The sequence below is a fragment of the Argopecten irradians genome, chromosome 2 (assembly GCF_041381155.1).
Source record: "Argopecten irradians isolate NY chromosome 2, Ai_NY, whole genome shotgun sequence".
Lineage (NCBI taxonomy): Eukaryota > Metazoa > Mollusca > Bivalvia > Pectinida > Pectinidae > Argopecten > Argopecten irradians.
The window spans coordinates 46,423,395-46,435,831 of record NC_091135.1 but is presented as its reverse complement, the minus strand read 5'-3'; the positions used below and the strand labels follow the sequence as shown (position 1 = coordinate 46,435,831).

General features: G+C 36.7%; 2 protein-coding genes across 2 annotated transcripts in view; both read right to left on the bottom strand.

The window, feature by feature from the left end:
- The window catches only part of LOC138315689 (protein-glutamine gamma-glutamyltransferase K-like), a 28,200-nt gene extending 21,678 nt beyond the window's left edge, over window positions 1–6,522 (bottom strand). Inside the window, exon 1 of the mRNA XM_069256905.1 lies at window positions 6,182–6,522. Coding sequence (XP_069113006.1) covers window positions 6,182–6,287 — 106 coding nt within the window. The 5' untranslated portion in view covers window positions 6,288–6,522. The remainder of the gene's footprint in view (window positions 1–6,181) is intronic.
- A 2,114-nt stretch (window positions 6,523–8,636) lies between these two features.
- LOC138315690 (hemocyte protein-glutamine gamma-glutamyltransferase-like) overlaps window positions 8,637–12,437 on the bottom strand; it is a 35,017-nt gene continuing 31,216 nt past the window's right edge. Inside the window, exon 14 of the mRNA XM_069256906.1 lies at window positions 8,637–11,999. Coding sequence (XP_069113007.1) covers window positions 11,855–11,999 — 145 coding nt within the window. The 3' untranslated portion in view covers window positions 8,637–11,854. The remainder of the gene's footprint in view (window positions 12,000–12,437) is intronic.

Genomic DNA, 12,437 nt, shown 5'->3' with positions numbered 1-12,437 from the left:
ATAAGGTACACTGTAGTTGACTGTGTGGCTTTGAAGTTGGGTGTCCTCTGGCTATAGTCTTCAAAGGAATTTTTGCTGGCCTCTGATTGGTTCAAATTTTTTCCTCTAAGCTGACTTCAATTTTACTATGAGATAATCCAGGGGTGTAGAGATCGTAAGTGATCGGAAAACCTAGAGTTTCGAGGATGATTGTGGGGATATGGGGAGCTGGGGTGTCCTATAAATATATAGTGAATACATATTTATAGTTTCTTTAAGAAAGATGATAAAAATTTTTAAAAACCAAATAGATCATGTTGGGTCATTTCATTCAATACCAATGCATATTTTTCCTATGGAGAGAACAATTTAGTGACTTTAAGTGGTTAATGTGTTCTAACATACCACTTCTAGCCCTCCATCTCTGACATTAAGGTGTCCTAACATACCACTTCTAGCCTCCATCTCTGATCTCTGGACATTAGGTGTTCTACATACCACTTCTAGCCTTCCATCTCTGGACATTAAGGTGTCCTAACATACCACTTCTAGCCTTCCATCTCTGACATTAAGGTGTTCTAACATACCACTTCTAGCCTTCCATCTCTGGACATTGAGGTGTTCTAACATACCACTTCTAGCCTTCCATCTCTGGACATTAAGGTGTTCTAACATACCACTTCTAGCCTTCCATCTCTGACATTAAGGTGTTCTAACATACCACTTCTAGCCTTCCATCTCTGACATTAAGGTGTTCTAACATACCACTTCTAGCCTTCCATCTCTGGACATTAAGGTGTTCTAACATACCACTTCTAGCCCTTCCATCTCTGGACATTAAGGTGTTCTAACATACCACTTCTAGCCCTCCATCTCTGGACATTAAGGTGTTCTAACATACCACTTCTAGCCTTCCATCTCTGGACATTAAGGTGTTCTAACATACCACTTCTAGCCCTCCATCTCTGGACATTAAGGTGTTCTAACATACCACCATTCTAGCCCTCCATCTCTGGACATTAAGGTGTTCTAACATACCACTTCTAGCCTTCCATCTCTGGACATTAAGGTGTTCTAACATACCACTTCTAGCCTTCCATCTCTGGACATTAAGGTGTTCTAACATACCACTTCTAGCCTTCCATCTCTGGACATTAAGGTGTTCTAACATACCACTTCTAGCCTTCCATCTCTGGACATTAAGGTGTTCTAACATACCACTTCTAGCCTTCCATCTCTGGACATTAAGGTGTTCTAACATACCACTTCTAGCCCTCCATCTCTGGACATTGAGGTGTTCTAACATACCACTTCTAGCCTTCCATCTCTGGACATTAAGGTGTTCTCACATACCACTTCTAGCCTTCCATCTCTGGACATTAAGGTGTTCTAACATACCACTTCTAGCCCTCCATCTCTGGACATTAAGGTGTTCTAACATACCACTTCTAGCCTTCCATCTCTGGACATTAAGGTGTTCTAACATACCACTTCTAGCCTTCATCTCTCTGGACATTAAGGTGTTCTAACATACCACTTCTAGCCTCAATCATCTCTGGACATTAAGGTGTTCTAACATACCACTTCTAGCCTTCCATCTCTGGACATTGAAGGTGTTCTAACATACCACTTCTAGCCTTCAATCTCTGGACATTAAGGTGTTCTAACATACCACTTCTAGCCTTCCATCTCTGGACATTAAGGTGTTCTAACATACCACTTCTAGCCCTCCATCTCTGGACATTAAGGTGTTCTAACATACCACTTCTAGCCTTCCATCTCTGGACATTAAGGTGTTCTAACATACCACTTCTAGCTTCCATCTCTGGACATTAAGGTGTTCTAACATACACTTTAGCCTTCATTCTGGACATTAAGGTGTTCTAACATACCACTTCTAGCCTTCCATCTCTGGACATTAAGGTGTTCTAACATACCACTTCTAGCCCTCCATCTCTGGACATTAAGGTGTTCTAACATACCACTTCTAGCCTTCCATCTCTGGACATTAAGGTGTTCTAACATACCACTTCTAGCCTTCCATCTCTGGACATTAAGGTGTTCTAACATACCACTTCTAGCCTTCCATCTCTGGACATTAAGGTGTTCTAACATACCACTTCTAGCCTTCCATCTCTGGACATTAAGGTGTTCTAACATACCACTTCTAGCCTATCCACTCTGGACATTAAGGTGTTCTAACATACCACTTCTAGCCTTCCATCTCTGGACATTAAGGTGTTCTAACATACCACTTCTAGCCTTCCATCTCTGGACATTAAGGTGTTCTAACATACCACTTCTAGCCTTCCATCTCTGGACATTAAGGTGTTCTAACATACCACTTCTAGCCTTCCATCTCTGGACATTAAGGTGTTCTAACATACCACTTCTAGCCCTCCATCTCTGGACATTAAGGTGTTCTAACATACCACTTCTAGCCTTCCATCTCTGGACATTAAGGTGTTCTAACATACCACTTCTAGCCCTCCATCTCTGGACATTAAGGTGTTCTAACATACCACTTCTAGCCCTCCATCTCTGGACATTGAGGTGTTCTCACATACCACTTCTAGCCCTCCATCTCTGGACATTAAGGTGTTCTAACATACCACTTCTAGCCCTCCATCTCTGGACATTAAGGTGTTCTAACATACCACTTCTAGCCTTCCATCTCTAGACATTAAGGTGTTCTAACATACCACTTCTAGCCTTCCATCTCTGGACATTGAGGTGTTCTCACATACCACTTCTAGCCCTCCATCTCTGGACATTAAGGTGTTCTAACATACCACTTCTAGCCCTCCATCTCTGGACATTAAGGTGTTCTAACATACCACTTCTAGCCTTCCATCTCTGGACATTAAGGTGTTCTCACATACCACTTCTAGCCTCTCCATCCATCTCTGGACATTAAGGTGTTCTAACATACCACTTCTAGCCCTCCATCTCTGGACATTAAGGTGTTCTAACATACCACTTCTAGCCTCCATCTCTGGACATTAAGGTGTTCTAACATACCACTTCTACCTTCCATCTCTGGACATTAAGGTGTTCTAACATACCACTTCTAGCCTTCAATCTCTGGACATTAAGGTGTTCTAACATACCACTTCTAGCCTTCCATCTCTGGACATTAAGGTGTTCTAACATACCACTTCTAGCCTTCCATCTCTGGACATTAAGGTGTTCTAACATACCACTTCTAGCCTTCAATCTCTGGACATTAAGGTGTTCTAACATACCACTTCTAGCCTTCCATCTCTGGACATTAAGGTGTTCTAACATACCACTTCTAGCCTTCCATCTCTGGACATTAAGGTGTTCTAACATACCACTTCTAGCCTTCCATCTCTGGACATTGAGGTGTTCTAACATACCACTTCTAGCCTTCCATCTCTGGACATTAAGGTGTTCTAACATACCACTTCTAGCCATTAAGGTGTTCTAACATACCACTTCTAGCCTTCAATCTCTGGACATTAAGGTGTTCTAACATACCACTTCTAGCCTTCAATCTCTGGACATTAAGGTGTTCTAACATACCACTTCTAGCCTTCCATCTCTGGACATTAAGGTGTTCTAACATACCACTTCTAGCCTTCCATCTCTGGACATTAAGGTGTTCTAACATACCACTTCTAGCCTTCAATCTCTGGACATTAAGGTGTTCTAACATACCACTTCTAGCCTTCCATCTCTGGACATTAAGGTGTTCTAACATACCACTTCTAGCCTTCCATCTCTGGACATTAAGGTGTTCTAACATACCACTTCTAGCCTTCAATCTCTGGACATTAAGGTGTTCTAACATACCACTTCTAGCCCTCCATCTCTGGACATTAGGTGTTCTAACATACCACTTCTAGCCCTCCATCTCTGGACATTAAGGTGTTCTAACATACCACTTCTAGCCTTCCATCTCTGGACATTAAGGTGTTCTAACATACCACTTCTAGCCCTCCATCTCTGGACATTAAGGTGTTCTAACATACCACTTCTAGTGTTCCATCTCTGGACATTAAGGTGTTCTAACATACCACTTCTAGCCTTCAATCTCTGGACATTAAGGTGTTCTAACATACCACTTCTAGCCTTCCATCTCTGGACATTAAGGTGTTCTAACATACCACTTCTAGTGTTCCATCTCTGGACATTAAGGTGTTCTAACATACCACTTCTAGCCCTCCATCTCTGGACATTAAGGTGTTCTAACATACCACTTCTAGTGTTCCATCTCTGGACATTGAGGTGTTCTAACATACCTGACATGTTATGACCATTGATAAAACTTTTAGCAATGACAAGATAAATAAACTTATTTACATTAAATTTTCTATCTTACAACATTTCAATAAAAAAATTAATGGAGAGAATCAAACTCAGATTTGGTATTAAGTTTCAGGAGCAGAGTAATTTGTATATATATACATGCAGTATAAATTATATTCTCTGTCACATAGGTAGAGTCAGCAGTTCCTTCAATGCTTATTATTCAGACTTAAATTAGAATTTAAAGGTGAAGACCTCTATAGAATATCTGGCTTCACCTGATCCACCTTCCTTCAGATTTAACAGACCAGCTATTTTTTACCTGTTAGTTACCTGGCGTAACAGTAAGTCAATCCTTGATTACAACCTTGGCATATATTTCCCCGCCCTCTTAAAGTTAACAATGCCACAGTTTTAAAAAATATACTGTGTAAATATAGACTGTTGATAAGGTCTAATTAGTCTGACCTCGATACCTGAACAATAACGTTTTTATAGATTTATTTGACTTCTATATGTTCACGCAATTGATGCATGAAAGGTTCAGTTATACATACTAACATAATAAAAAGCTCAAACTGCATAGAATGTAGGCCTACTGGTCAACTTGTTTAACGCAAATCAAAACTATAAAGCTAAATAGTAAATACATTGCAGTACAGTGATAAAAAAGACAATCCATAATTAAGATATTATAATCTAATTATATATATAGTCATTAAATTGACCTAAATATCAATGTCTATGGTATTATTGATAGATAAAACCAAGGTCGTACATACATATGTATATTTGGTTTGGTTTGTTTACTTTTACATCCTATTAATAGCCAGGGTCATGTAATGATGTGCCAGGGATGATGGTGGAGGAAAAAAACCGGAGTACACAGAAAAAAACACTGAGTAGTGATTAGTTCCTGGCAACTGCCCCCCCTACATGGGATTTGAACTTGCAACTGAAAGATGGCGAGCTTGTGGTTCTTAACCACTTGGCCACCACGTACGGCCCCTCATACATATCTCTCTTTAGATACAAAAATAAGAAGCTCAATCAAATAATGGAATTTGATTTTTTTTTTTTAATTGGTGGACATATGAAAACCTTAGGTGATGTTGGGTGACAATACGATGACTGGTAACATATTCCAATGTTAGCAGAGAATGCCATGGAAAGGGAAACTACTGTAAAGGTCACTTAATTAGAATGGCCTCATAGTCATTAATTCATAAAGCCACAAAATGTTTAAAAGGTGACCTTGAAAGGCCACAACAAGTTGATTTTTAATGATAGCCTTAGGTAGATGGACACTTGATGCATTTGTGACCTTGAGGGTGACTTTTGATGCTCAAGAGGCCTTGAACCTAGAAATCTTTTGAAGAAACTTTAGGAAGAAGGTCTACCATATGAAGGTAATCAAATTCCATTGCTATATATATATGTAGTCAAGAAAATAAATCAGACAGATCTTAATGTACTGGTATGTAAATGTAAAACAGTAAAGTATATAGCTTTCTATGTATTGAAATGAAAAATGAAAATAAATGTCAATCATGGCTAAAAAAGAAATAAAGTTTTGATTACAAGTATGCTATTCATATACTTTAATAATATATCATAAGGTACATAATTTGAAGATTATGACAACAAAGAATCAACTGAATAACTGATATCTTTACAGAATGATCCTGTGGTATCCTGTCTATTAATCCTGATAATAAATAGCAGCGGTTTAAAATACCCACAACTCCTTGAGGATTTTCTTTCCTGTTTGTGTACACTATATATCAAGGAGAATCCCTAAACGACTGTGTACCACATAATATTACATGTATTCACCCGTATAGAAAACCTATACGTGCTATCATACTCATTATAATTACAAATTTTCACCTGTGACCTGTGTATTGAAAACTAATATAGCTACATATACCTCCTTGCTTTTCCTGGTTGACCTCAAAAGTGACCGGTGGTTTTGTCCGTTTTGGCCTTGTCCTGGCTGGAGGAGAATAGCCAGAGGACGAACTGCCACATCCCATTGTTGTGAGTGTTGTATATGTATTCAGGTGCTACTGGCGGTAGATACAAGCCATGTTTATAAAGATAAACTTCACCGTTACTAAGGAGCAGGGTTGAGCAGCTGCAGCCAACCGTGGTGACTTGCACTAAAATCAGGGTTTTGACAGACACACTACACTCAGTAGTTTTTCGGGTGTATCCTTATCAACCGTGTGCCTACACCAATAACTACTTGATCATAACAAAAACAGGCATTTAAATAACTCACAGGCATATTGAATGTGGAAAAACGGTCCACTGAACTCTACAGTAATTTATTTCAAGGATAATTTGTACAGCCCAGTGCTTTTACATTAAATAATAAAGGAACTTCAATTATTTTGGTTCAAGCATGCTGTCCAACAAAATAATTATTTATTGTCATGATGGTAACAGGTATTAGCCCGTCTGACAATATTACATAATCACATTTATTAATGATACAAAGCCATTTCAGTATACAATGCTATGTTTCAACGTGTTAAAACATTTCAAGGACTATGTGGAAAGAGAGCCCTTTAGCTATACAGAGTAATGCGACTATATATACACACATGGATATATTGTAGAGATGTTTAAATCTACATAAGGGCGTGAATATCATGTGGTCTTGATCTCTACAATCAATACCAGTACATGTAGATGTAAACATGTCAAAAGTTAGGTAAGGATTTGTTTTATCCTTGAACTTGTCCCAGCTGTGACCTTCACCTTTCCTACATATATATAAACCAAACTGTAATCTATCTCAGCTAAGACCTTGACCTATACAGATGTTGTTTGTAGATCTATGCCTTCTCCTCAACCTGGATTTGTTTCACAGGAAAACATATTGCATATGACCCAATAATGACCTTGACTTTAACTTCATGTAGCAGGTGCAGTGCCGTTTGTACCAGGTGTGACCTTGACCTATTTGTCAATGCTATACACATGTAGTTATTAATTATGCTGTTGTTACTTTGACCTTTAAATATATTGTACAGATTTTGTCTGTCCTTGACCTCAACATACTTGGTACAGCAATAGCCTGTGTCCACTTTTGACCTTAGCCTTCAAAATATTTGGTAAAACAATAGACTTTTCCTGTTGTAACCTTGAAGTTAAAAACATGGTACAAACTAACCCTTGAAAAATGTCTTAATAGAAAGATTATGTGGCATAAAAGTGACCCTATGGGCCTATATTGCTCACCTGGATATCGCAATTTTTATGATCAAAAACTACCTTTCAAACAGGAAAGAGATTTTAAATAATTTGTTTTATTGATTATTTCTCACAAAAGGATACCATTCATCAGGAGGTAAAATAAAATTTCATCAAACTTAGAGACACAAGTAGTCCCCTTTATTCATGGATAGTGATTTAAATGATCTGATTTCATTTCCCCAAGGATGTTTCTGACCAAACTTGGTTCACTATTAAATCCATGGAATATGTTATGACTAGTAGAGATTAACGACAATGTTGCCAGATGAGCTAACAAGGTATGTTTTGCATATTCAATAAAGGCAAACAACTGTACCAAAACTAATGTTCATTTGGCCTTGCATAGGTCAATAATTTCATAGATCAATAATTTTATAGATCAATAATTTCATAGATCAATTATTTTATAGATCAATAATTTTATAGATCAATAATTTTATAGATCAATAATTTTATAGATCAATAATTCTAATTTATGATATTACTATGTTGAACCCTTGAGTCAGTCAGGTAATAGTCAATGTACTACAGTGTATTGAATATTTTGAAACGTTGAAATCTGTGATTTTTAATAGATTTATCATCACTGTTGTGTTGTTAATGCTACCATGGAGTTGGTCACATGTGCCTGCATCTGGATATTTTTGTTTCTCCCTTGGATAAAACTAGATATATACATCTGTGGTTTGATGCAAAATTAATAATTGATCAATTTTTTTCGTTAATTGTAATCAATTAAGCTGTATTATGACAACAGAAATTTAATTTATTTGCTGTGCAATAAGAAGATGTAACTATTTGGACCTGTAACCAGACTGTATGGATGCCTTATTCAGATGTTTCAGGATCGGCCGTTCTCTAGATCAAAGTAAAACAAAACACACTGTAATACAAACTGCACTAATAACACAAACTTATATCCTTTGTTTCATATTTTCATCTTTTTTTGGGATGGACATCATCTTTATAATATTCCCAGAAGACTGATAAGTGTCTTTTGCAACATTTCCTGTTGATTACCACAATGGAAACCCAATATAGGTTTACCCCATATATAAAGTATGACTGTACAGACCCCTTCATGTCCCTATGTGGTAAAAGTACATGTACATCAAAAGCAATGCAATGTCATATATTTTATTTCAATACTAGAAGAATTTCAACAATAAAATCAGACAATCTTTACAATTTAAGGAACAAGACATGTGAATATACAAGGCTAACCTTTACAAGTCCATTTCAAAAATCTCTTTTTTAAGACAATATCATACAGTACATGTATACATAGAAGCTGAAGCAAATTTAAAAATCAAATAAAAAGAACATAGAAATATCAAGTTCAGGCTGGATATAACAAACAAGAGATCTGAGAGAGATCTTGGTGCCCACCATTGGGTGATCTAAGGCTGGATATAACAAACAAGAGATCTGAGAGAGATCTTGGTGCCCACCATTGGGTGATCTAAGGCTGGATATAACAAACAAGAGATCTGAGAGAGATCTTGGTGCCCACCATTGGGTGATCTAAGGCTGGATATAACAAACAAGAGATCTGAGAGAGATCTTGGCGCCCACCATTGGGTGATCTATATGTTAGTAGTAGAGGGAGTCTTCTCTTCTCGCCTCTTCCTTTGGAAGCATTTGATACACACAGGAAAACCTACATATGAAGCCAATTTAGAAACAAAATAGGTCAATTATCAAAATCCATATTGTGTTCTTCTAATTAGTCCCGGATGGTACAGGATATACATACCGTATTCACCGTTATTAGTGCCCAGGGCGGTTAATTAATTGTAAAAAAAGGGGGATACTAAAATTATGAACCAAAATGCAAGTTCATGTAATATGGGATACAGTGTTGATGTTAGATAGCATTACATGTTGTAAAACATTGTTAAATCCATGGCATGGGGGCATTATACAACCTCAACTCATCTCATCAAGACCACATTTTCCTTGTCCTCTGGATGGATCTTTATAGCCATGCAGGTTTGACTGTATATTGAACATAAAAGCTTGCATTTAAAATTAATGTTAAGAAAGGACCCTCAGTATATTCTAAGAAGTATTGATATGAAATTCATAAAAATCCCTCTTTGTATCTGTCCCAAAATGCAATATGCATAACTAGGCACAGAGGAGAACTTACAGGTGAAATTTGGGAGAGATCACTCAGCTTTCTATATAATTAAGAAATTATGGATCCTCAACATCCATTCTTTTTCCTTTATCTTGGTCAGGATAATGATGTGGTCCGCGATAACAAGAATTGTTTACAGATGAATGGATGGATGGACCGACAGACCATGGACAAAAGGCGATTTGAATAGCCCAACATCTGATGTGGGCCAAAAATATCGGGACAATTCAAATATATAACATTATAGGTACATGTATTAAGGTAATTACTCACATAACACTATTAGACTAATTAAAATTCAATGATTTGTTTTTGATGTAAAGCAATATTTAATTGGCTAAATTATTTGTTTATTACTCAATAAACTTGAAAATCAGACACACAATTTTATAAGATACAATACACAATTTCTTACATATAAAACACTCCCTACTAATCTGACAGACAAAACAATTTTTCATTTCCTTCTGGTTGATGAGTAAAAACAAATTGATAATGGAATGGAAAGTCATTTTTCTATAGTAAAACTGCATGTGTAAATTCTGAAAGGGATATTAAATTCATATATATGTTGCCATAGAATGTAGATGATGTTTTCCACATATTATTTTCTCTGATTATAAATATCTAAAATTAATAAAAAAAAAAAGAATATAGTATGGTCTACGGCTAGATCCCAGATGAAGTGCATACTAAAATGACACTTAGTTTAAAAGTGATTAAGTTTTATCTCCTATAATCCTTGATAAGAAATTATAAAACACCAAATTACCTTGATCTCAGACAGGTATTTTAGACATATAATTTCTGCTCCTCAGCTTTAAATCTGTCACTTCAAATGTGTATATATATACTGGTATAACCACTTCTGATCATTCTGAGCTACCAGAGTTACTTCCCTTAGTGTCCTCTGTCATAATACTGATGGAGTGAAATGAAGGGAAGTAACTCTGATAGCTCAGAATGCTTCTTGTTAGCTTTACCTCTAAATAACATTTTACAAATACATATCACACTCATCCCTTTTACACATCAACACTAACTTTTTGTCAGTTAAGCATCTATTCAACTTCCTTAACACCTTCTAGTGAACACATCAGACCTTGTTCTCTATATTGTATTTTACAATTAACTGGTATAATCACTTCTTCACAACACCTTCTTAACCTCTCAAAATAAATTGTTGTCATTTTGAATATCCTTGAACTCGGTTATGATAGTAACCTCTATTTCACAGCTGTTTAAAGTACCAATATCCGTATCTGTTATATTTTTTCATAATTTAGAAGAATATTGAACAAAAATCCAGTTGTAAATAAATCAGAGACTGGACTAAAACGAAATCAAGATCAGCAAAAAAGATTTGGAAACTTTTGATTAAAATCAAATACATATTGAACATCACTACTTGGGTCCCATTAAGTCAAACAAGCTGAAGTTAGCTGACATTGTAACATCATAGACTGGATTTCCTGCCGTAGTTTTTCTACTTTCCACTAGCCTATGCTCCGAAAAAACATTTTTATTAGTGCAGCCCAGTGGAGAGCATTGGAACTTAGGCAGGTAATCCAGTCTATGTAATGTCGTTGCCGAGAATGCCATGTGACTACCGTTACTAACTCTTCAGAAAACGGGTAATGAATTTCCCACTTCCGTTCGGCAATAAATGTCTTTGACCTCTATTTCACCGCTATTTAAATGACCTTGATCTCTATTTCACAGCTGTTTAATATCCTTGACCTCTTTTTCACAGCTGTTAAATGTCCTTGACCTCTATTTCACAGCTGTTTAAATGTCCTTGATCTCTATTTCACAGCTGTTTAATGCCTTTGACCTCTATTTCACAGCTATTTAAATGACCTTGACCTATTTTACACAGCTGTTAAATGTCCTTGACCTCTATTTCACAGCTGTTTAAATGTCCTTGATCTCTATTTCACAGCTGTTCAATGCCTTTGACCTCTTTTTCACAGCTATTTAAATGACCTTGACCTATATTTCAAAGCTGTTAAATATCCTTGACCTCTTTTCACAGCTGTTAAATGTCCTTGACCTCTATTTCACAGCTGTTTAAATGTCCTTGGTCTCTATTTCACAGCTGTTCAATGCCTTCGACCTCTATTTCACAGCTATTTAAATGACCATGACCTATATTTCAAAGCTGTTAAATGTCCTTGACCTCTATTTCACAGCTGTTTAAATGCCCTTGACCTCTATTTCACAGCTGCCATCTATAGCCACTAATTCTTTAGAATCAAAGCTTGCAATAATTGTCCTGGTTCCAGGCTTCATGGCTGTCATTTCCACTTCAGTTGTAAATGTATCTTTGGGTCCCACAGAACTGAAAGAATACATATGTATATAACAATGATTTACAGTAACCAAATGGGTTTCTATAGCCTTGAACTTTAAAGTACAAAGTCATAAGACACCTATGTATAATGATATGTGACCTCTTTGATTTAAGACCATGTTTCTGAAAAAGATTATCTCTTTTAAAACAATAAGCCTTTTACAGTCCATGCCCAAAAAATGTCTGCTTTGTCATACTCACCTGTGTGTAATTGTCCTTGACCTCCATAAACCAAAGTCATGTGACACTCACCTGTGTGTTGTTGTCCTTGACCTCTATTTTTCAAGGTTATGTTACACTTTCTATATTCTAAGGTCATGTCACATTCAGTGGTATGTAATAGTCCTTGACCTCTATATTCAAAGGTCACATAACACTCACCTATGTATGTTGTTGTCCTCCACCTCTGTTATTCAAGGTCACGTC